The 26171-nt window shown below is 41.8% G+C and overlaps 1 protein-coding gene across 3 annotated transcripts in view; it reads left to right on the forward strand.

The window, feature by feature from the left end:
• The window catches only part of SLIT3 (slit guidance ligand 3), a 518859-nt gene that overhangs the window by 315908 nt on the left and 176780 nt on the right, over positions 1-26171 (forward strand). For all 3 annotated transcript variants that reach the window (XM_057415154.1, XM_057415155.1, XM_057415156.1), the window contains one exon: positions 13114-13255. In XM_057415154.1, coding sequence (XP_057271137.1) covers positions 13114-13255 — 142 coding nt within the window. The remainder of the gene's footprint in view (positions 1-13113; positions 13256-26171) is intronic.

Raw genomic sequence — 26171 nt, forward strand, 5'->3', positions numbered from 1 at the left:
AGCTGCTTTTGCATCATAGTTACGAAGAGCTGAAATACAAGGTAGTGAACTTCTCTGTTTCAGTATAGGCTCAGCACTTCAAGCACTTGTGTTTTTATGGCAGTGGGAATTTCATCGCAGCAAAAGAAAACTCAGCTGTAAAATGGGCTTCATCAGAGCATTCCAGTGCAAAACTTGTCCTGTTGCACTCTTCAGAGCAGAAAGAGTAGGATCAAAGAATTTTGGGGAAAGAAGAAAATCCTCTTTGAAAAACTGACTTCTGGTTATTCTTTGAACCCTCTGCAAAAATAGGTGTGTTGGGTTTTTTTTTAATTTTATCACAGATGTTCCTTTGGAAACATTTGTGAAATTTGGAAGTGAAATTTTAAAAAGCATAAGTGACGCACTGATGAAGAAGTGCCATAACTGGAACCCAAATGGTTGCATTCCTTCTGGACAGTATGTTAGCAGTCCTGTGCTGTGATGCTTATAAGCATTAGGTGCAAAGTCTCTCAAGATAATGTTGCTGAGGTCAGAGTTACATGCAGATATATCTGTGTAAACTGAGATCAATTCAAATGGCACATGTAGGCAAGTTGTGAGCAGCGGAAAAGCTCTTCCAGGTTTCACTTGTTCATGCCCGTGAGCATTTGGGTCAAAACTGTAAGTGAAGGTGTAGGATTAAATGGTGCACAGTTGCGTGGAGGTAGATTTGCAAATATGTCTAATTGGATTTGAGTTGCTTAGGAGGCAAGGGAAAGGTGAGGAGCAGAAATGAGCAGGACTGGGGCTAGATGACCCCTCACTGTTGGGAGGGAACACTGAGTGCTGCTGGCAGCCCTGTCACCCACCAGAGCCTTTGGCTAGCTTTTCAGCAAGCTCCTCCTCATAGGAGAGTCTCTGTTCCAGAGCGACCCCTAACAGAGCAGCCTTCCTGGGTCTGAGCTTTAAAGCCATCTGTTCCCAACAAAGCCTCCAAACACAATCTTCGTCCTGCACAGCCGTCTGCTGAGCTCTGGGATGCATTTGGTGAGCCAGTCTCCTGCAAGACGGTGCCTTGTAGAAGGGGAAATTGTGTGGAACTAGAGTGCCCCTGTTGGTGTCCTGCACATAGACAGCATGATGTATTTCACCTCTCTCTCCACCATAACCCTGCAATTCACTGCCACATTGCTGTGATGAGAGGAAACAGTGCACTAAGCAAAGACTTTATATCAGTTGAAACACTACCTGCGCTCTGTTCCCTGGGAATGGTTTCTTTTTATATTCCCTGAGCTAGCAGAGAAGCATCTGGGGATGCTGGCTTATGCTCAGTACCTCTTAGAGCCTTCCAGCCTTTGCTTGGATCAGACCCAGCTTCCTTCCCATGTTCAGATGTTTCACTGTTGAACTGCCTCCTCTTCCTCTAACCTTGTCTCTCTGTCTCTCTCAAACACACGTGCTCTCTCAGTGCCTATTTGTCTGTCTCTTGTCCTCCTCTGACCTCCTTAAGATGGTAATTTTATTTCATTTTCCTCTCATATAAGTTTTATTATGGCTCTTTGATTTTTCTTCTGCCTGCTCCTTACTTATGGAAGTTGAAATTAGTCTACATATTGATCAGTTAAATCATGATGTGTTTTCTCACGTGCACTAGCGTGGCTATAAAGCTTTGCAAACCGATGCAGTGCGTCCATGAAGCACCTTAGTCTTTTCAGTGCTCTGTGCAGGACTCAGTGAGTGACCCCATTTGGGTGTTACTAAAATGACAAATCATTCTGGTTTTCCAAAGTATATACATGAAGAAATAAATATGCATCTGAATATGCACCGAAGAATAAAGCAAATACATTCAGGAGCATTGTACCTCAAACTGATGTGTAGCATACTTCAGCCACTGCAGTCCTCAGCTGTCAGAACAGCTGGAATGTCATCAGTGCTCCCGGGGCTGCTGGAGGAGATGATCTGGTCATCAAGCAGGCAGGGACGGTGGGCTGGTTGCAGTGGGTGGTGGGAGGCACCACCTCTGTTGCTGACAGTTCTGAGGCAGGCAGTACATTAGGGCTTGGTGTTGACTCTGAAGGTGAAGGTTGATACAGATCTGTTAGAGTTTTGGCCAGTAGCTTGAGATATTTTACAGTGGGTGGCATTTACCGTGGAGTATGAAGATTGGATGAGATTTTGTAGAATAGACCAGGGACTGATACTTCTAACAGTTACTGAATTCACTCTTTTCTCAGGTAAGAAGCACCAGATTATAAAATCCTGATGTTAATTTGGAGCTGATTTGGAGCTCTGTGTCTTGCAGTATGAAATTTTGAAAGTTTAAAATATGTGATTTTTAAGAACTATTCTAAGATAGTTTAGTTTAATAATGAAACATGCATTGTAGAGAGGGAAGCTGTATCCATTCTCTTTGTCATTAGAAACCATTTTGTCTGATTCTTGATCCTTAGTTCCCATTTGAAGGATCTACAAGAACCTGAAGAAAATCAGGGTACATCATTTGGATTAAATAAGTTAAAATTCAGTCTGAAATTGGTGCAAAATTGAGTCTGAAATTGAAGCAACAGAGAAATCATTACCAGAGTCAAGCATTCAGTGATTTCTGGCTAAGTAAACTGATACTGATTTTAACAAAACAGTGGATTGATCCAAACATCACTTGAAGATCCAGAGTTTCTGGTTCATACAGAGAGGCTGCAGCTGATGTATAATGCAGAGGAAGATAATGTTAGCTTCCTGCAGCTTAGTGCAGCCTGGAAGCCTAATGAGGAAACAGATTTATTTGTTTAGGTGAGGTCAAATGGTCTTTGAACATAGCTGTTACTCTCTGGCTCTAACCACATAACATAGTAGGTTGTCTTGCTCCATTTTTCTCCTAATAACTTCGTAGCATAATGTTGAGGAGGCAGCCAACAATGAGTAACTAATAAAATAGCACTCCTCAGGCTTAGTACCTTAATAAGAACATTCAGAAGCTGTAAGAGGAAAAGCGCGTGAGTAGCGGAGCTCCCCCCCAGCTGCCCCGGTTTTAAAGACGCTGTGCGATAGTGTATCTGCAGAACTAGCAGCAGACCCGCTGCTTTCAACATGGGACATGCAGGTACTGCCACACAGGTGCTCCCTTGAAACCAGCTATGTGCTGCTGATGCAGATTGTGGTGATGCTGGGCAGTAGCAATTGCTCGTGGGGGAGCAGAGCAGTTTCTCTCCATGCAGTCCATCCCTGTTTATGCAGGCAAGAGCTGCCCTTGGTCCCAGTGGTCACAGGGAGCTGAACAGACAAAGTAGGAGTCAGAGAAGGTCTTTTCTCTGTGTGTGTGTGTGTGTGTGTGAATGTCACTTTCTGCCATGCAGAAACATCCCATTGTGCAGATGTTTTATTGCTGTTAGAAGTGAGCTTAATCATTTCATCTAACTCTGACCTCTTCCCGAAAGAGTGACCTGTGTGTTGTGTTAGACAAATAACATTGGTCTTCTCACTGTCAAGTGGGTTCATGCTTTTGTGACCATCAACAGACCCAGTAAGTGCCCTTACACTGGGGTCCATGCAGGACTGTGGGCATTGTCTGACTTTTAAAATGCTTTGGTAAACATTATGCTTTAAATTTGGTTTCAGGAAATTTTTGTGGAACTCTGAATTTTTACCCCCTGTTATAAATTGTTGCCACAGACTAACATTGACATTTAGTCTGAAGAAACATTTCAATACTGTGTGTTTGTTAGCTTCTCCTCAAATGAAATCCTGTGGGAGGCTGGGAGAGATACTAATCCGATTTATCAGAGCTTGTTTGTTTTCCCTTTCCATTAGGTTTCTGATTACAAATTTAAATTTACTGTTGCACTAGCAGTCATGTTGTTTCATACTGTCAGAATTTACTTCTTGAATTGCTTCATATGTAAGATGCCGCATATGGTGGTTTTTATTTGAAGGCCTGTCTTGCAAATCTGAGGGATGAATACATATTTATTAAGGCACTTAATATTTCTTTGAAGACCAAAGCTGAAAACTGGCTTTATATTACACTATATTTACTGCCCAGAAATGATGTCTTACCTTTTCAGTATAATTACTTTTGTTTTCTGGAATTGTCTTTTCTCCAAAGCAATATGTGTAGCTCTTTAATGCTTATTTAATAACAGCAGGTTGGGTTATAATTATTCAGCCATTGAGCTTTTGAACTGTTGTTCTAAGAATAATAATGGGATTAGTTCTTCTGCTAATATCCCGTATCAGGGGCTTGTTTTGTTACTGGTGTGTTGGCAGTGGTTTAGGGTACAGTGGGAACACACCTCGGTGGTCTGTCCTGGTCCGGGTCAGTGGCACAGCTTTGCTCTGGGCTGGTTCACAGAGAGCAGTGGTGTTACATTTGAAGGAAAGGACTCTGATGAAGCGGCCAAGCCTTAGTATGAAATGTGTAGAACTCTTCTGTTTGATAAATGTATGCATTTGGCAACATGTTTACAGACACTTAACAAGAGTAACTACAAAAAAACCCACCATAGAGCTGCTTGTAAAATGGCTGCACAATTCCATATGTGAATAGATGGCAAATACAAAGCTGCATGCAGTCAACTTCAGGTTCTTGTGTTGCTGTTTCATTGACGATGACTTGTAGTGGTGTTCTATAAGTGCGTTGAAGCTGTGGTGGGCTGACCATGGCCAGCTGCCAGGCCCAGCTGCTCTCACTGCCCCCCACCAGGGCTGGGGCGAGAAGATGGGCTCCAGCTCCTCCTCCCCTCCTCGGTGTCTGACCTTGCTGCTCGTGGGGCTGTTTCTGACACTTCTTACCTCACTCCTTACTGCCCTGGGCTGTCGAGCCCTTCCTCCAACACGCCAGCTTCCCAGCGGGCTCGCTGTGTCTTCAGCAGGGCTCTGTGGAACCTCACGGGGCCTTGCACCCCGCTGCCAGCACACAGACGCCCGCACCGAAGCGGAGGGGATCCCCTGGCTCCCTGAGTTAACTCCTTCCAACGCAGGCAGACGTGTCAGAGTTTCATTCTACAAGATCCACTTACCATAAAATCCCTGAATGTACCTGAGGTCTCTTGCACAGGACCAAAGCAGCAACCTCAGCCCGTCCCAGGAGGAAGGCAAGAAAGGTCCCTAATGCCCTGCATTCCTTAGCATGTTCCAAATGCCAGAGAATTTGGTCCAAGGAATTCCAAAGCGGCCCTGGGAAGGGGGCAGTGCCTCAAGCTTCAGTCCTTGCCCACTCCTCTGGTAAAAAGTGTTTCTTTAAGTGTTTCAGATCTGGCCGTTGGATGAGCTCAAGCCCAGGCTGGGCCCCTCAGGTGCCATTGTCAGGAGAAATGTCATCTCCTGCCTGACACCCCCTCAAAAGCTGTGTCAGTCTGTACTGCGTCTGACTGAAGTGAATCCCATCTTCCTCCTTTTACTGAAGAAAACGTGCCGAGGCAGGGAAAGACCTATGTTGGCTGCAGCAGGATGTGAGGGTGTGGGGGAAAGAGGCAAAGACAAATGTGCAGTGAAACAAAATCAAGTCGTGTTCAAAACTCCTTTTCCAGTAGCAGCAAATCTAACTCAGGGGACCCAAAGCATAGTCTTAAACTTTTTCTATCTCTTCCATAACTTTGTCAAACTTCATCAGATGTGAAACAGTTCAGGTTCTTTAATGGATAACCTGTTTAGAAGGCCATCCCAGAACTATACTCCCGTCTTAGGCTTGCAATTGATCAAGACTGTTATCTATCATTTTACCTTGTGCAGGTAACTTAAATATTTTATCTTCCTCTTCATTTTTATGCTTGAATATATTTATAAGTTCACTGTAGTATTTCTGGACCTATTTTTAAATGTCACTCCGTATGCGCCTTCATGGCATTGGCATTAACAGCATTACAGTGCCTAGGTGTCATTTGAACTGCAGAAGGACTACACCTTTAAGACTTCCTAGTAGCATTATTTTCTAATCTTTAGCCTGTTTTGGAAGAGGAAGTATTATACAAACCCAGAGAACCAAATACACGCTAACAGTGGTGCAATAGTTAAGTTCTGGCTGCTTTAGGGAGAAAGTGCCTGTGTTGACAAGGCTGGAGAAAGACCTTCAAAGAAAGGCTCAGAGTGGGCACAGGGCATAGGATACGTTCAAGCTCTGACTTTTCAGTCACTTCTATGGAAGACTTAGATGGAATAAATTTCTCTGAGAGAAAACCACCTTTGTCATAGCTTTGAAAGGACTTGTCTCACAGATTCTGTTTTACTAATCCTTCAGAGGGACAGATCTACCTACTAAACCTCAGTTGCAGGTGTCTGCTTTGTTCTACCTTCTTCCATTTTGTTTAGAAGTATTCCATACAATGTTGGCGCTATGATTGTTAATTAAGTAATTGCAATATTAGTGCTTTTAGGATAAGACAATGCGAAGGTCTGATTTGTAATGGTGTTACTTTACTGATACATTCTGAAACACACAGAGTAGGTGTTTGTAGAATACAGTAGGCTTCCTTCATTGCACCAGACTTCCCTTTCACTGCAATTGGATAACTGCTTTTTTTATTCTTCACAATTTGTAAAGCAATTGGTGTTGGCTTTGGTACAAAACGGTTGTGCTCATGTGCCATGAATTTTTAGCAGATATTTTGCTGTTTGGGAATGTTCAGTGAAACAGAGAACTTGAATCAAATAATGAATATTCATGGATAGCAAATTTTTGCATGCCATGAACTTGATAGTATTAACATCCTCAATCAGGGGCTCAAGTTACTTTATCATCAATCCTTAATGCTGTGCTCAGTGAAAAGCTGTTGAACAACCAGAGATAGAAATATTTGCATAAACCATTTGCTGCACATTGCTGTAAAATAAACATATTTGTACAAAGTTTTCTCCATTAGTGGAATATTTGCCATCAATAAGGGATGTTAATTTGCAGATAGTCAGTTATGATTGGCTTGCACATGCATCTCAGCAGGACTACAATACATCCTCTTTACATATCTTTTTGACATTGTATTACTGGAAGCCTTGTGAGAACTGTAGCTCATGAAGTAGTAGCTAATTTCAGATGTCCCAGTGTTATAAGAAGATCCAATGGGGTATTTAATTAAGCCACAAAAGGTCATAATATATCCACAGATCTGTAATGCTTGTAGTATTTTGTTTATAGATCAATAATTTCATGTTTGCTATACTTAGAATGATTTAATGTCAACACAGATTTTAACCATAAATCTTGGAAGATTTATCTTAAAATCCATTCATAATTTTTACAAATAACTACCATTATGCCAGCAAAAAAGAACTGCTGCAGAGGCAATTGGGTAGGTGAGGATGTAATAAAGCACACACTTAGTGTGCCGTCACTGGGTGTCAGTGCAAATGAGCTTAGTTTACTTAGTAATTGCAAAATTTACCTTAAATGCCTGTGACATTTAAGCTGTTCATTTGTACACCGTAACCATCCCATTCTAATTGTGAGATCGCTCTATTTGCTGCTCTTCAAAGGCTAAAGGCCAATGAGATGCTTACTTGAAAGCCAGCACTTTATTTCTCTGTAAACTGCTGGGTCCTAAGTCTCTCCCCTGCCTCCTCTCTCCCCCTAACCCATAGTCTGAGACTGTAACAGGCTAATGGTGTGCCAGATATTAACTGCCATAATCACTGAGGCTGTCATTGCATTACATCAGGCACAAAAAAAGTGTGGTAATTTTTGTTAATCGTGTTCTGAGCTTCCTTCCAAGTATTGTTAGTGTCATTTTTAATAGCCAAATGTATAATTGTGTTGATTTTTATCTCTTAGAGAAAAATATAATGAACTTATTGAACTAGCGGTGCTGTGTATCAGAAAAGAGCTGAGATGCCAAGATGACTGATACAAGAACTTCATAAGGGAAATCATCTAAATGCAGCTGGCTTGTCTGCAGCCATTTCTCTTTGTGGCATCCACGCTGTAAGGAGTTCACTGCACTTGTGAAGGACACACACAGGGAGCTTGAAATATTCTCACTTTTCCTGTATCATTTGTAGAAGAATTGGCAGCAAAAGGAGAGTTCATTTTTAGATTCCAAATATCCTTATTTAGAGGCTGTGTTGCCTCTGTGTGCTTACACTCTTCATACCTATGAGAATTATACCCAAATTTTAATTTCAAGAACTTTATATTCCATAGCCTACTTAGACTTGTTTTCTTGACCAGGTGTTTCTCTACTTCCTCTCTACAACTACACAAATTTAAACTGCTTAAACCCTCTTGGATATTTTTGTGCTTTAATTGTATGGATCTGCTAGGAAGTTACCAACAGATCCTCATTTAACTGAAGCAGTTAAACCCAAATCAGATTTGAAATTCTGTTTATAGCATTATTCAAGAAAACTTTACCTGAACAGATGACTGTTTGTGTAAGAGCTGGTGGAATATGTGCCACATGCCTGTTGACTATGCATATGTAATACAGTATCTTGTTCTTTGCAAAGGAAAAACATAAGCAAAAGCATTTGATAATAATGTGGCAATTTATGCAGAGAGTAATTTATTCATTAAATTTTTCGTATGTCTACAGACTAAATCTACTTTTGCTCATGAGGAAGAAATCACCAAATATAAAGGGCTGTTTTCAGCATGGAAACAAAAGTATTTTTACTCTAAGCACAAAATGTCACTTGAAAGTGGCAGGACTACCAGATATTTTGGGGCGCTCAGAGATTTCAAGCTTATAATGAGGAAATAAGTTTATAAAAATACTCTCTTTTTCCATCCTATTTTAAGTGAAATGAGAAATCTATGATCATCATGATATGTGGTGTAAAATAAAAAGTGTGCACAAAGACAGCCTCTTTCCTTTTTACTTTATTTACTTTCAGCATAAGCTGTTTTTTTTTCATGCCCCTTTGGTTACGTCTGCACAAAGAGTAAAGATGGCAGGAGGGTTGGAACTAGGTGATCTTAAGTTCCTTTCAAACCCTAACTATTCTATGATTATGTTGCTTTCTGTCTGTCTTTTGACATCATGGACCTCCCTAATTAACTAATTGACTATTTGTTTTACTCACTAGCCATAAATCAAAACTGTGTCCACACTGAAGTTCCTCTTTCATAGTGGAAAATCTCAGGGAAATGGGTTTGGGTCTAAATTGAGGGTAAATGAAAGGACTCCTATTGGCTTTGGGAAGCTCAGGTTAGATCTAAGGCAGAAGCTCTTCCCTGGGAGGGTGCTGAGGCGCTGGCACAGGGTGCCCAGAGAAGCTGTGGCTGCCCCATCCCTGGCAGTGTTCAAGGCCAGGTTGGACACAGGGGCTTGGAACAAGCTGCTCTAGTGGAAGGGGTCCCTGCCCTTGGCAGGGGTTGGGACTGGGTGAGCTTTAAGGTTCCTTCCAAGCCAGACCCTTCTGTGATTCTATATATTGGGTTGTCCTGCGTTCAGCTCTAACAGTTATTTTTTTCTCCTTAGTAGCTGTTGCAGTGCTGTGCTTTTTGGATTTAGTACGAGAACAATGCTGATAGCATACCAATGGTACAGCGTTTGTTTGGAGAGGATCTGAAAGGCTCAGTGGGCAGCACAAATCCTGTTCTGATTTGCCTTTAGCCTTTCCATTCAGAAAGTTGATGGAAAGTTGCATGTTATCTAACTGTAGTATGATACTGTCACGTTGTTGTCATTGCTACCTGCTGTTGGTGCAAGGGAAATGGGTTTCTGTCTTTCCTCTCTCTTTTCAGAGCATTCTATGTAATAACCTCTTTTCAGGTAATAACCTCTGCAGTACTGCATCCCACAATGGTGGTGATGATCTGAATTCCACTGAATCTCCTCCTGTTGATTTGGATGCAGTAGAGTCAGGAACAGATTCTTAAAACTCCAAATGGCAGTCCATGGGGTTGTCTGATGTGATGCCCTAATGAAAAGGAAGTGTATTATTGCTTCTGTAACCCACAGAGGTATGTTGTAATGTCACAACTGTGAAAAATGCATTTTCCTCTCTACAAAGTCTCTTCAGAAAGCACATCAGACGTGTGAGGATAAAGGCTGTGTGCAAGATTTGACCTTGCTGCCAACTTTCTTTTTTGCCTCCCAGAGAGCAAGGATTGCTCTGAAGCGTTTCCTCCCAGTCAGATAAATTCTCCCTATCCCTAAAAGTTTGCTTCAATCAAAATTCTTCATTTTGAGTTGGGCATCGTACCACAAGGTGGGCAGACAAAGAGAAAATGTAAAATGTAAGCCGTCAGGTTGCAAGAACAAATCTCTTGTTCTTACGCAAACATAACAGAGGCATGTGTGTGTTCTGAAGCAATATGAACTACTTTTGGAGGCAGTCACAGTTAAAATCTTAGACTCCGTGGAAGGCAGAGCTCCACTGATTTTGAAGGAAATCTGTTAATCCACAATGACGGTATGTCTGACCTGCATTTCTGTTGCTGGAAGACGGACCAGGAGAGCTGCTTGTCCTGCCTGTTACACAGGTACATACTGAACTGCTGCGGATTTTGGTGAGCTCAAGTCTATCCAACCGAAATACTGCATTAGGCATGGGGCGCGTCTGTGGACTGTGCTGGGACAAGGCAGTCAAAGCGGGTGGGCAGGGAGGACATGTGCCGTTCCCACCAGTGCCGGGGCACGTCACGGACGTTGGTCAGTGGGAGAGGGAGAGCAGCAGCCATGAGAGATGAGGAGAGATCGTGAGGTGAGAGCAGGGGCAGCCATGAGGGGTGGCCATAAGGGGGCATCTTGCGGGGAGGTGAAGGGTGGCCACGAGGGGTACAGGCCCCTAGTGGCCCCAGGGTACCTAGTGTGGGCCACTATGGGGGGGCAGATGTGTGGCTGTGACTGGAGATCATAAGGGGCAGCCATGAGGGGCAGATCAGTTTGCCCTCAGTGACATGGGTTAGTGGTGGGCTTGGCAGTCCTGGGCTCGGTGACCTTAAAGGTCTTTTCCAACCTGGTTGATTTTCTGAGTCTGTGATTCTAAGATTTTGAAGCTGGAACAAGTCAAAGTTCAGGTTGCCTGATAAATATGAGCTTGATTCCTTTGGGCTATATGCATTAGGATTTACATTTTAATAACATTGTTAAATTATTTTTTTACAGTAGATTTTTGCCCAGTTGATTCTGTAGGGTGAAGCTCCTTTAGCACTAAAGCCAGCTCTGTTTTGAGATAAAAGACTGTTGCTGGTAAACTCCTTATCTGCAACTGTCATAGAAGCTGGAAAGTGGACTACAGATGAGACGGGATACTTTAGCAAAGAGGATCATTAGTATCATCTCAAAGCAGCTGCCTGCTCTCATAAAGAATGAATTTGACTCCTACACATGCCACAAATGTCCTCTGAGATCCTTTCCAAGATGGTTACTACCTCTGAAAACCTAGTTTCTGGTTGTCTGAATGGGAGTTCTGGGATCTGGTCTGTCAAAATACAGTCTCTCATAGCACTGATGGGCATTGGTGAAAGCTGTATTTAAAACACAGGGCTATGAAAACTGTGTTTTTTTCCTGCTGTCCTGACAGAAAGTCAGGTGATGACCCAATTAAAAAACTTAAATCAAACCTAATACTTTAACTTGGAAACATTTTGTACACACTTGAAGCAGGGATGTGATCCTGAAACTCAGCTGTATGCTTTAATATAAGGCAGTTCTGTCACCCCAGCTACAAAATGATCTTTAAAGGGGATGACTGCTTGCTTGAAGTGAAGGAAATTTGGACAAACAAAGTGAATTCACATCAGAATTTGATGCCTTTCTAACAGAAGGCATGATTTTGCACTAATTGTCTTCCCCTTTCCAGGAGGGCTCCCTCTGCAAGTGTAAAGCCAGCTGTAGAGCTTTTCAGCTCACATCTTTTCAACCTGTGTCTGCCTTTCAGAATAAGGATACTTAGAGGTGCCACTGAGCATGTTGATGTTGACTTTTCACAGCTGTTTTCAGGTCTTTGATAATAAGAACACATGTAGGTTTGCTGAGTGAGTTGACATTGTTATGCAGAGTTAAGGACTGAACCAGACGCATAGAGCAAGAAAGAAACTATAGAATGTTGCACTGGTATAAGATGTTAATTGCTATAATGATAGTTGATTGCAAACTGATACAAATAACTGGTTTTGGGCTTTGTCACCTCTGGTTATAATTCACGAAAGTATCATTCACGTGTCTTTTCCAAGACAAATATACAGCTTTATGTATTGTTTTCCATGTTTTCACATGGATTTGTGATTTTACAATTATGAAGTGAGTTTTTTTCAAACCAAAAGACCAAATAAGTTTAGTGATTACAATCTACTGTAGCCTGAAAAGAAATACCAGGTTTCTGTTGTGAATTTCTCACTTCTTACCAACATGAGCCTTCAGTCAGTGTCTGGTCAAAAAGATACTTGAGGATTCCTTCGTTATGTGTTCTTTGGGTATATGACTCACCATAAATAAGTCAATAATTGCTGCATCTTGATAACCTCAGCGTAGCAGAACTGTTTTATCTATGTGTATGTATATAGCAAAATCTTAAATGTAAGAATCATAATTATTGAGTAAAATTGACATAGTTGCTGCAGTTTCATGAAACTTAATTAAACCTGAATCCAATGGATTGATTAGTATGTAATAGAACAACTCCTCATGCTAAACCTCTGCTCTGTAAGTAGCTTCCTTTCTTTCAGTGGCATTATTAGATTAAGCCAGGATCTGAAGGTTTGAATTCACATTTTTCTAAATTCTTTTTGTGTTTCCATTAACTGTATTGTCTGATCTTGAAAAAGCTAGCTTTATATTTGCAGTCCTTTTGCCGTAACAGGTTACCTCATTTCAAACCATAAGTCATTGTTGATGACAGTCTTCTCTCAGTGTGGAAAAATCCTCCAGGAATGTTTGTGTAATGGAAATTTCTACGCGAAGATAATTTTTGGAAATACTGCTTGATCTTAAGGGTTATTGAAGAAGTTGATATGGTTGATCATGGAGACGACCAAAGAACTGTTCATGAGGGGAAGAGATGTGTAGAGTGGAGACCGAGGAATAATAATAACGCAGTAATCTTTGACGCGTTTTCTCTGCAGTTGATGTGTAGCACATGATGTTCTCTGAATCCCAGTAAATTATCAGTTAATATAGTAAAAGGATGTGGAAACACAGGGGCTGATGTATTCTGGCGTTAAAATTTCAGGCAATCGTTTTTCAAACCCAACCTTTGATGTTTTCATTGTCTCAGGTTCCCAGTCTGAACCTCCATCGTGCAGTGCCAGTTCCATCACTTGCCCATCTGCCTGCACCTGCAGCAACAATGTGGTGGATTGTCGAGGAAAGGGCTTAACAGAAATTCCAGCTAACCTCCCAGAAGACATTTGGGAAATGTAAGTGCCAATGCAATGCACCATTCTTTTCCATGTCTCTCCATTTTCAGTCCCTGTCATAGCCTCCTGTGTGGAAGAAAGGAACATGTTCTGAGCAGATATTAGTTAGGTACATTGTAGTTCATTTCTTTTGTTTTTTTGATTGTTTGGATTGTTTGAGTTTGTTTGGAGTTGCCCTAAGCAAGATGAAATTCTTGGTGTATTATGTCTGGAATGTGTTTCCATCTCACAGATATAGCATTACAGTTCTATAGTCAGGAAAAGGAAATGCACAGTCCCTTTTCTGAAATCAAATTGTTTTATCTTTAGTTGGTGAAGTCCCTGAGAGTTCGTAGGGTTTTTTGTTAGCTTGGCAAAATGCATTTGTAATGAAGTATGACATGAGAACACATTGTCCCTGCTGATATCACCTCCTATTTCTTGTCTTCACATTTTGTTATTCCCACTTCTTTCACATTTTTGTGACTTTTCTGTGTTGTGAAATCAGATGGTGGATTTACAGACTTGTTTGTCTTCACTGCCTTTAGGAATTGTAATCATCTATCTTTGTGTCCGTGACTGCGTACTACTGTGGTCCTGAATTACTGTTACAATAAACCGAGTTGCTTTTGGTTAGTCCGTAGGGAATGCTAATCAATCCTTTTCCTGTTAGGTGCTTGTCATACAGAGGTTACTGGCATTCAACCAGCATTTACAGTCTACAGAGGATGAATTCAAATATTGGTATAGTCACTGGATTATTCAGCTTCTCCTTGTTGTAGAAATACTGCTGCAGAGCAAAACTCAGTAGCATAAAGTTGAAATGCTTGTATGTAGTCTGGCTCACTATGATATGCCAGAAATGTGACATTTGTGGCCAAGAAAGATGATGAGCTTCATTGTTTACAGGGGATCCACTCTACACAACCACTCCTCTAAGTCACTTTATCAGTTGCTTTTACAATGTAAGAATCACCTCAAATTTGTTTGGATTGCTACCTCAGCACAACAGTTTAGAGGCAGCTTATGCTCAGTTGTGCATCTCCACAGAACAGATATGTTAGAAATGAAAAAACTAGCTCAGTAAATGCAAAAAATAAAAACATCTTAAAATTAACATTATTGAAAATGTATCTAGAGCATGTAAAGATGTTTACAGGAACTATAAACTCTTATGCAAGCTGTTCTGAATGCCTGTTATCCTTCCTCATGAGGAAGTCCAGAATGTGTCGATTGTGTTCGCTTCCAGTGTATTGCGGCACACAGAATATGCATGACATACTTGGTTTTCTGTGCATGAAAGTCAGTTAGAATTCTGCTGAAAATATATATGTGTTTGGCACACTGAGAATATTCAGTGTTTAGTCCTGTTTCCAGTTCTGTCAGATGGCCTCCAAATTTTCAGAAGTGGCTGGAATGAATGGTGCAACAATGAGAGTCAGAGGATGAAATTGGTCCAGACCTGCTCACAGATGAGGGTTGGGCTAGGAGAATTGGGAAGACTGAGGCTGGGGTGCTCCAGCCCTCTCCATACAGCGGCACACCTCAGTGTAAGAAAGCAAGTGAAAACATTCACCTTCAGTGTGCTTGTAATAGCATTGAGTATGAAAGTCCTGACTCCATTTTGGTTGCTCCAGCTCCCAAACCTAACCCCTGCAACTTATAGTAAAAGCAACTTAGAAGGTCTCCGTAGGAAAGCAGGAAGTGAAGGAAGACTTGGAGAGCCTTTAGATCGGATGATAATGTAGGAAGTCAAGATGCATGTAATATTTTAAGAAACTTTCATAACCTGAAGGTTATAAACCTGCTAGATCCCTACAACACCATGTAAAGTTCTGAGCACATGGTTTAATGGTTCAGATCCGTCAGACGTTTTGCACTTCAGTCAGTACTTATTCGATTCTTTGTCTGTAGATAAGCCTCTTACATTGTTCTGATCCTGCAAATATCCTTTGCAGTTCACTAGCACGTAGTTCAGAGCATAACCCTCATGAAAACATTTATTGCTACTTTCTGATGGAGTCAATCCCACTAGTATTTCCTTTTTAAGGAATAGATATATAAGAAATACGTAAAGAAATTTAAGTAATTCTGTCTGTTTACAGTGAGGGTGGTGAGGCGCTGGAACATGTTGCCTAGAGATGTGGTAGATTTCTCATCCCAGGAAACATTCAAGGACAGGTTGGACAGGGCTCTGAAGAACCTGATCTAGTTGATCTCCCTGTTAATGGCAGAGGTGAAAGGGGGTGGACTAGATGGCCTTTAAAGTTCCCTTCCAACCCAAACCATTTCTGTGGTGCTATGATTCTATCAGAATAAGTCTTAGCAAGTGACATCATTGACATGGGTTTTCCTACTGGTAAAATGGTATTTTCACTTTGTAGAAGTACTAATGAAAAAGAGCAATTAACCTTAAATCCAAAGGCAATGTATTAAACAGTGTCTCATAGAGTAAAGGATGTAGCCACATAGAAAAACATTTCTGGAAAGATGGAAGGAGCAGCGACAGTTTTCCTGGAAAAGTCGTGACATAGATTCTTTTGACCAAGGTAGCCATTCTGGTTTATGCAGAAGTCTGTCACACTGCTCAGAAAGTCAGTTTGTCTGAGGCTGCTTTGGGCTTATTCAATATAAAATCCATCCAGAGGTCTGGTTCCACCTACACACAGAATAATGATGGTCTTTAGATTTGATAGAATAGGGAGAATAATACTCTTTTGCTGTAATGTTATAGTAATGGGGCCAAGTAAATTCTCTCTGCGTGCTGCAGCCCACATATCTTGCTCTCAGCACTACTGTTGTTTTTTCCCATTGGGATTTATCCCCCATGGTTGGCATGCATGTAGTCAGGCGCTTTTCATAAAAGGTGGCTATAATGGTACTGGCTGAATGCTTCTTTCTGAACTCTGCAGTCCTATGATCTGATCCGTGTCACCTTTGAGAGGTGTAACTCTTAGTAGAGACTCTCACCTCCTGTGGTAATGGGGTACTAACAAACTACATGGCTGGGTTGCTGCTACGTAGAATTCTACTTGAGATGGTGTATTTTTCATTCAGCAGTTTCTAGCTAATGTTTTAAACACTCATTCCACTAAAATACATTTCCCCCCATAGATTGTAGGACATTCATAATATTTGTATGATAGTATTAAAATGATGCCTTTGCCTTCCTCAGTTCCACTTGGGGCTTTTCCAGGTTCCTTCGCTGGTTATTAGTTGCATTCAGTTACAGCTTTCTTGCTTTTGTGTTTCCCCTTGACTCGGGATTTCTTTATAAGCTAAATTGGACTTGCCAGGAACCCTTTGACTGACAAACTGTTCTACAGCAAACACACAGCTGTTACTCTAATGTGGTTATTAAAGGTGACCTACATTTCACTGTGGTTTGTATTAATTAAAGATCTTTTACTCAGCCTTTCTTTCTTCATTAACATGGGTAGGCAGAACCTTCTCTGACAAAGCTGCCAACAAGTCCTAGGTTTGTTTTTGTTGATAAAAACCTATCACAAACCGTAAAATAAGCATCATATGACACTAATTTTCCCTTGCTGCTGACCTCTGCCATGTATGACTTGGAAGTCTGTTGTGTTACTTCTTTACACCTCTCCCCAAGGTGTATTATCCTGAAGGCCCTCATTGCAAGAATGCCCTTTATTAAATAAAGGAATTTAGAAAAGCTTGAAATCTGTATCCCAGCCTTGGTTTTCCATAACTTCATAAAATAGGTAGCTAGAGTGTTCAGAATGCAATTCATTTTTCTCTAAAGCCTCTTGTTCAGTGTGGAGCCGACATCAGCAGCCAAATTGACAGAGGTGAAATGAGTTACAAGAAATTGAAGCTGAGGATTACAGACTGTGTGTTGAATGTCATAAAAGATTCTCTGCTTACAAAGTGGTTCTCTTGTGTTGTTCAGAAGAGAACAGTGTATGTTACAGAGAAACACATGAAAATAAGCACAGCAAAGTTTTGCATGAATACTTGAGAAGAAAAAGTCATTAAGCACCTGGAGGCATTTACTGCAAAATACCCAAACAAACGTGGCTTGATGGTTTAGTGGTAAATGAACAGTATGTCATTTCACTGCATTGGAACAGCACCTGCAATAAAAGGAGAAGGTTGCATTTATTTAGAAAGGGTGAGAGAAAACACATGCAAGACAAATAGGGAATAGAATGTGAATTCAGAATGGACTTGATCTTGGATGCAGGGAGGGATCACCTCCAAACTAGTAGGAGACAGAGCCTCCACAGAATCTGTTATTCTGATCAGACTTGATCGCAGCCTTGCAGGCAGTGCCTGTCAGGCTGACTGACAGCTCAGCCCATCAAGACTGTAAAGACCTGTGAAATCCAAAGCTTCCAACTGTGCCTGGGAGAGTCACTGCACTGCAGCTGGTGGGAGCTGGGAAGGGTGGTGTGAGAAACACTCTTGCCACAGCAGCAGATTTCACTCAGCATGTGGTTTGGGTTGTTGTTGGCTCAGGACACTGGGCTGGATGGATCTGAGCTCTGGCGCTGTCTGCCCATTCTCAGTGTTTGGCTGGTTTGATGCTGGGGAAAGCACAGCTTTCCTGCACTTGCAGATGTGGAGCACTGGGATGATGGCATTGCTAGCCCTGGCTGTGGGGTTTCAAACAGTATTTGCTTCAACATCCTGTGGGCCAGGTCCACTTGATGCATCCCAGTACTGGTGAGTGATCAGTAACTCCCAATCTCTTGCCCAACTCACTGTTCCACTGGTCCTTCTTCAGAATGAGGTTTTCATGCTGTTCATCCATTTCAGACTGATCTGCTTATTTATTCTTTTTTTATTTATTGCTGCAAACAAGGCTGTGTTTTAGGATATTCCAGACAGCTTTTGTCTGAGCATTTTGCACACCTTAAAGCAGCAGTGCAGGGACTTGACTTTTGCCTTTGTGTTTTGTAGAACTTTGTGTAAGACCTTCCTGAGTGGAAGTGGGGAACAGCCCCCCCAAGTGCTGGTCCTCCTGCTGCTGTCTGCTCTGGAGTGAGTGGTGCAGGGGTGTCCTGGGTTCAGCTGTAGCAGTCATTTTTTCTCCTTCTTAGTAGCTGGTGGAGTGCTGTGTGTTCAGCTTTAGTCTGGGAGCAATGCTGATCCCTCTGGGATCCCTGCGAGAGTGGAGGGGGAAGAAAGGGAGGGGAGCGAGCAAGCGGATGCATGATTCTGAGTTACCAGCTGGGCTTAAACCACAACATACGCTGTGGTGAGCAGGCTCCTGGGATGCGGGGCAGTGACCACTGGCACCAGCGCTGGCACTGGGTGCTGCTTTCCTGAAGGACGTTCAGGTTGTGGAAGAAAAGGATTTGATGAATTGCTAGTGCTAAGGGCTGGATTGTGGGCTTGGACAGACACTTGAGAGAATAAAGACTGGTCTGGCCCGCTACAGAAACTCTTCAGAAAAGGCAGCTGACCTCAAATGAGGAAAAACCAAATCATATGATGAGAAAGGCTGGGAACAAAGGAAATCAAGCCAGGTTGGTAAGTGTTACATGTCTGATAAAGTGAGGAATACTTAGCGCTGAGGCCTAAGGTTGCTGCTAGTGAGCCTGGGACACCAGCTCGACAGATTGGGCTATGGGGATATGGTGAGAGGCTGAGACACTGGGTGGCATGAATGAGGTTGGCCAGGCTGTGGGACCAGGACAGAGGCACACAAGTGAAGATGGAGCTGAAGCATCTCTTCCCACCAGGAAACACGCGTCTTCCAGAGCCTTCCTGCCTTGTCACAGCGTACTGGTGAAACCCAACCGTAATTTGTGTGTCTCTGTGCACTAGTGACCATGTGCAGAGATTAAGTATTAGACTACACGCAATTTACTGTTTTAACCATTGCTAATCCACTTAGAGATAAAGGCCAAGTTGTACTTTTGTTACACATGAGTCTCCTTGTGATGGAATTAGTTATTTCAACTTCTGGTTTTAGATTCACTAAATTAAATATATTATTAAAAAGAAGAAGTATATAAAAGAAGAAAGAATATGCCAGAGTGAATGTTTGTAGCTGCAGTCTTCATTCAGTGCTTTTGTATATATTTGTTGTACTAAGCACTGTAATTACAGCATAGTCTCATGTTGCTGTTAAAAGACTGGACTCATTTCTTGTTGTCTAGGGATGCATCCGGGTTGTGTGGCAGACAAGCCTGTGTGTATGGGATCTGTTTGTTTGTTGCAGAGACAGGAACATTCCCCAGTGGGGGCTGTGGGAAGCTCATCCCAGGAATGCTGTTCAGAGGGTTGGGATGTATGTTCCTGCCAGTGGTTTTATGAGTTGACTCTGGGCAAGTGACTTGCCCAAACTTTCGTGGGTGGTCACTAGTGATGTAATCCCGGGTTCTGGCTGACTCAGCTGAGACATTCAGAAGTGCTGAGGACTCGCAGCTGCAGCAGAAGTCAATAGGAGCTGTGCTTTGAACACGTTGTGCTGTGCAGCACTAATTAGTTTGGAGTGCCAAGTCCCAGTCATCTGCAGACTTATAAATCAAACTCCAAAATCTAAAGATCCTTAGATCTTAAAGCTGATCTTAGATTTCCAGCCTGTGTTTTTTCATATGAAGCTTGTTTTTTCACTGTTACTTAACCTTTACAATACTCTCTGTCTGGTGAGATTAGGAGAAATGTGCTTGTATAAAGCAAGAGTAATGATGAATAGGATGTATCTAAATCAGAAATGGGGACCTTTTATTTAAATGCTGATTTAGTTACTCCAGACAAAGAGGCTGACAGTCCCTCAAAGAAAAGTGCTGCTTAGGCACCCATATCTGTGGATATAATAACTACAGTTTCCAGTCTGTCTTCTGAGCAGAGTGAAATAGGATGGCAACCTGCCCACCAGCATCTAGGTGTGGCTTAAGGTCAATTTTGAGTCACTTGTTCTATATTGGTTTAGTTTATCATTCTCACTATTGATAGCTGAATTGGTGACTGATAGTTTGTGAAGAGTGCTGGATTTTGGTGCATGATTTCTACTCTTAGGAAAAATGATGGAGTTTATCCACTAAGGAGAGAATCTAATGCACTTAAGTGTTGGTTTTCTCATGTTTTTGTCAAAATGAAAACAAACCAACTATCCTTCAAGGCAGTAATTTTGCAGCGTAATGTTCTGCTCATTCCACCTTTAATTAATGCTTTCCTGATGCATTTGCTACTTAGAGAATTGCTGTTATGAGGGTACCACTGTGTTGTGCAGTGCTGTGAACGGACCTGTAGACAGATGAGTTTGTTGCTTTTGGTGCTTTAGTGATTCTCTTGGGAAGAAATTACCTTCTTTCTACCTGTAGGAGTCTGGGTTGTAGGAGAGCTGGGACAAATCTTGATGAAGCTTTTGTGATTTGAAGAAGTTGATCAACAAATCCCAGGCATTTAAATCACTGGTATATTCAAAATCAATTTTCCACAGATTAAAATAAAGGCAAAAAGGCTGTTATAAAGCAATTGAGCACTGGTAACTCTCTTTATTGTAATAGAATCAATTCTTTCTTACATAAATTATAAATTAACTGCACCATAACAATTTCATGTATATTTACAACTGGCTGTGAAATCCTCTGCTTCTTAAAGGCAAAGGCTTATTATTTTTTCAAGACTATAGGTATGTAGAAGCTGTAAACTTTAGGGATAGAGGGATAATAGTTGTGCATTGAGTATTGTTCTTTCTCTTAAAAGAAAATGATAATCATTTTCTCAGGCTTCCAGTAAATACTGTAGCTGAAGCCAGCACAGTAATAAATGCTCCGTAACTGCCTCTGGTGGCAAGTTCTCTGCCTGGGGAATCAGGTTGGCTTCTGTAGTTGCATCCTATAATATGATTTTCATTCACTGTTGTAAATTGGCCCTGGACAGTGTCGCATGTCAAACTTGACTACTGCTTTCTGGATCTCACTAGGCAAACTGTGTCATTCGCTCCTGGCCTTCAATATAAAAAAGAGGTTTCTATTGTTGGCCAAAAATATGTAGAAAAATCTTCTATTCTATGAGGGCAAGACACAAAAATAATAAAAGAAATAGTTTACATTAAGAATCAGTAGAGAAAATATAAATATATGGGAAATGTTAAGAATAAAAGTGCTTTCTGTGCTGAGACAGATTCAGGGAAATGGGAAGCTGTTTCCCAGCTTTAGAAACCAGCAGTAACCACAGGGGGGTTCTGCTATAGGGCCAAAGCAGGATTTATTTCTTGTATCTTTACTTGTAAAATTAAATGTTGCTAATGTCATCTATAGGCATAAGATGGTTTTGTTTTGATAAATTTAGATTTCATGCACATTTTCATTTTGGCGCTATCATTTTTTACTTCTTTTCTCCTCTGCTGTGAGATTTCTTTAAAACAAGCAACAATGATGTGCAGTTGAGTTTGACGCAGGCAAGCTGTGCAGGAGTTAGTAACCTTACCAGGTTTGGGAATGGTGGGGTTTTTGGACTGAGGTTTTTGAGTGTGCGTTCTTTTTTTCCTGAGAGATCACTTCAGTCCAGCAGGAACATAGATTTAGCTTTATTAATACAAATGAATGGAATGAACAGAAAGGCAGAGATCTTTTTTTATCTAATACAAATATCACTCAAAGTCCCTGTTTTCCCCCACAGACAGTTGTGGCATGGCAGCGAGAGACAGCTCAGGCAGGAGCAGCGTGCTCGGTGCATGCCTGCATCCCCTCTCTGGGATGAAGCAAGGAATGAGACTGGCAGGAGAAGTAACAGTGAAAGGTGGTGAGAAGGGCTAAAAGTTCCAGTTGGGAATGTGGAGTATCACAGTGGTAGATGGAAAACTTGATGTCTGGCAGTGTATTATTGCACTCTAGCTGCTTATGTTGATAGAGACATTGGTGTTTGTCAGACATTTTGCGAAGTACCAGCATACAGGTTTCTCTCTCTGGTGTCTTCCTGTTTGTCTGCACAGCATTTGATGGCAAATTCACCTACCACAGTGAATCTGGTGGATTCATAATGTGACTGCCATTGTACATTCAGCATTTACCAGCAGATAACCTGACCAAGTGCTCAACTACAGAGTTATGTCAGCTTAAACTCAACACACTGCTGTCAGGAAATCTAGTATCACTGGCACTCCTCCTAGGTGTACACTGCTATCAGGGAATAGATCAAAACATCTTGTTTCATTGTGAAAGATGTCTTTGGGTGAGCAGAATTACCTCTGCAGCATTCTAGATATATATATATTTATTTTGAAAAGTCAGTTCATTCTTGATAGCATTTTGTCTATCAAAGATCTGCCCTTAGGTGAATACTTAAGAAGCAGGTTTTTTTAAAACTATAGCAGCAGCTCGACAGCTAGACCCTGGAAATCACCACCAAACATCAGGATATGAAGGGAAACTCTAGCTGTCACCTTGTCTTAATATAAGCAGACAGTTTACTGGCTCTCAGCTCTCCAGTTCCTAAGACAGACTCACTGAGAGGGATTTATAATACATATTATTAATTTCATTTGGAAGTCATTCAGGTGCTGCGATGAAAGGCAGCAGTATAAAAGTCTTGGAGAACCATGTGTTTAGAGGGTTTATAGTGCTGGTAGAGTCTTTGGCTCAGGTGGATTGAAGGCTTTAGTTGTCTGCTAAAACAAGCTGAATATCCTGCCACCACAGTGTACTTTGGTGTCTACCTGTCAGACAACTGAAGCATGAGAGACAGAGCCACAAAAAGGCTGTTCTTTGGCAATGTAGGTCCCTAAACACATTCTGAAGCAACAGGACTGCAGATTTTTGCCTTGCACTTTGCAGAGCAGCGCCCCATGCAGTGCTGCAGTGCTGTGGTGTAAAGGGTGATAACTGCGGCTTCTGCATCTTTCACTACAGCATAGGCTGTGGGTTTGGGCTTTGTAAATGCAGGGCAGGATGCCTTCCTTCCCGGCATGGATGCATCCTACCCAGGGCTGTCTTTGGGTAAATACTTCAGTCCAGCTACCTGAACCTGTTGTGATGTTAAGAATAAAGCTTGTATTTCAAATAAAGTGGCAGGAAAGGGGTCAGAACAGGGATCAAATCTAGCCCATATTGGTAGTAAGACAACCAGATTCTAAGCGTGGTGTTTTCCTCTTAAATGCTGAAAATATACCTGTGACTTGTCTTTGTCAGACTCCAAAATGTAAAATAAGATACATAGATGAGATAAATGTAAGCTAATGATCCAAGCAGATTTTATGATCCAGTTGTTCTCACTCCTTGGCAAGGAGGAACAGTCTCTTTCTTGATTGTTATGTGCTCTAGACGTTTCTTCCTTCCTAATATAAACGGCTATCCCCAGCCCTGGGCTTTGTCACTGCGAGGGATGCAAGTGCTGATTTCCCCCAGACAGTCCTTAGCCAGCTCGCTGCAAATCCCTGCCGATGGGGCAGGAGAGAAGGAGGGGTTTGCCCTTCCTAGCAACCTTCACACAGGTTGTATGCATCCTGCCAGAGCAGAGTGTGCTGCACACTGAGCTTATCTTGTGCTTTTTCTCTGTCAGAGATTGCTTTTGGTTATTGGCTGCCTGAGTGATGCGAGCCCTAGAGAGCCCTGGCCCTGGGAGCAGAACGACGTGATCCAAGGAGCCATCCAGCTCATTCACTCGCTCCTAGCAGGGAAGTTCATGACTGCCCAATGCAGAGGGACATTTCTGGCATGTCTCAGCCGAGAGCTTGCCGGCACTGGTAATAGAGCATGGCTGTCTCATTTGTAGGCTCTATTCACCTGACAGCTAAGAATTATCAGTACTGATGCTTCAGTCTCTTTCTCTTCCTCTGCAAGCGAGTGATTTGTCTATGTTATGGGTAGGTAAGCTTGACAAAACATTACACATTAGCAGCTGAGACAGTGTTTGAAATGGGAAAATTGCTAGCAAACTGCACCATTAGAGACCCAAATAACAAATTCTTTCTTTCCCTCAATGAAAGAGAGATAGTTAAGGTCCAAATTAATTTGTCTGTCTCCCCACTCTGCAGGGGGAATCACTTTTCAAGACAAATGGCTTCTTCACTCCTGAGAGGAAGCTGCCTCTATTAAGGCTGCATTAAGCAGAGTTTAGTCCTCTGTGTTTTGGCATCCTGGGTGTGAGCAGTACAGTCACTAGATGAGGAGGTGATGAAAAGGTTTGTACCTCAGTGATCTTCAGGATGTATTAGCATGGGAATTTGAGTGCTTATTCTTTACTCTAGGATAGTCTTTCAGATTTAACTGCATAGTTTCCCCCTATATGTTTTACTATTTTGTTTTTCCAAGAAGTTTACTTTTTGCTCTCATTGCTGCAAAGTCATTTCAAGAGAGTAGGAAGGAGGATGACTTTGTCCTGTCTAGCATCACATTGTTACAAGAAAAATGCGTCTGGATCCATTGGGCCCTCATATGTTCCAATCTCTAATAATATGTGAGAGTAGAGAAAGGAAATTGTTCTTGTCCTTTGATGTTGTCAAAGACTGAAATAAAGCTTCAAGAGGCAGGCAGCATTGCTGTGTGTCACAAGGGGGGAGATAGGCTTCGGTTCATCTGAGTGATACAGCAGGCACAGTGAAATGGGTAACCGAAAGGAGGAGCAAAAGCACTTGAGAGGTTTGGACGTGGCCAGTGGATTTCATCCATTTTGTGCATTGTATTTATCTATCTTTTAAATAGATCTTATTATGAAATACCAGAGGAGGATTTTATCAAGTTATAATAAATGTTGACTGTGATGGTTCAAACGATCAAAATTTAGCCTTTTAGAGCTGTGTCTCTTGTACTCAGGTGTGTTTTACATTTCTTTTATAGTGTGTTCTGGTGATACACAAGAAAATGAACTCACTGATACTGCTTTGCACAGGCACAGGTGGGTTTATAGCATATGACAGCACTTCAGAGTATGCAGGGCTAGACCATGAAATACAGTTTTCCAGGGGTCATATTCTAGGTAAATGAGGTAATTTTCTCTGAAATAAAAGGTGGCTGTAAAAGTTAGATTAGCTTTTCACTAAAAAAATCACATTACTAGGTAAGAACTGTTTTTCACTTGATTTGAAAGATGACACCTCTAGCAGCAGTTTCCCATTATGTTGTGAATAACACTGGTTAATAATTAAGCCTTCATCACCTTGAAATTGCCAGCACCCCTTCTGGCAAAAGCTAGTGTTTCCTAGGGATATTTAAGCCTGTCTTTCAGATGTCATTTATGAGCCCAGATGAAGTGAAAGCACAAGGTATTAATACAAATAGTTTGGTTTCTACTGTCTCGGTTGTGTAACTGCGTTGTGGTTTTCAGCCAATGCCTGCCAATCTATAACATGCATTTATGGGTCAGATAAGTACTTCATACTTTTAAAATACCTGATAATTTAATGTTGCACTTTATCTAATGCTCCAAGACCAACTCGTTTGTGCCCAAGCTGGAATCCACCTGCAAACACACCTGATGAGGGCACACAGTACTGCTTGTTGCATCTCTGGTAGCATCTGCAAGATGCAGTGTGCTGAGCATAATGCGTTAAGTGTAGTGTTTATTCCTTCATTTACAGATAGCTTCCGTAAGGAAATGTGAGGTGCTAAGGTGAAAATACAGTAGCAGATGACAACAGCCTTGTCCATCTATTCCTGTACAGGCCATCTGCTGCAAATTGTAGAGGAATGGGTGAAGAATCCAGTTCCTCCTCAGAAGGTGGCTTTCTGAAACAACTCTTCCTGTATTCCTCTCCACCTGCTCTAGAAAGTTCATTTTTTCTTATTACTCAGGATCTGTGGTATTCCAGTTTTGGTTGCTTTTGCCTTTGAGTCACTAAAATATCCTTGGAATTCTCATCGATTACAGAAAAGGGGCCGTGTTTCCTGCCTGCCACTGGAGCTGACTTTCCCTGTAAGAACTGCTGTGCTGTGTCCATGTGCAGTTTGTGTGAACCCCCAGCTTCCATCCCAAGTAAAGGGAATTGGACAGGCATGGCCCTTCTTTGTTCCTAGAAGTC

This window comes from Pezoporus wallicus, unplaced genomic scaffold, assembly GCF_028554395.1.
Source record: "Pezoporus wallicus isolate ANWC-B61680 ecotype Strahan unplaced genomic scaffold, APGP_CSIRO_Pwel_v1 contig_4161, whole genome shotgun sequence".
Taxonomy (NCBI): Eukaryota; Metazoa; Chordata; class Aves; order Psittaciformes; family Psittacidae; genus Pezoporus; species Pezoporus wallicus.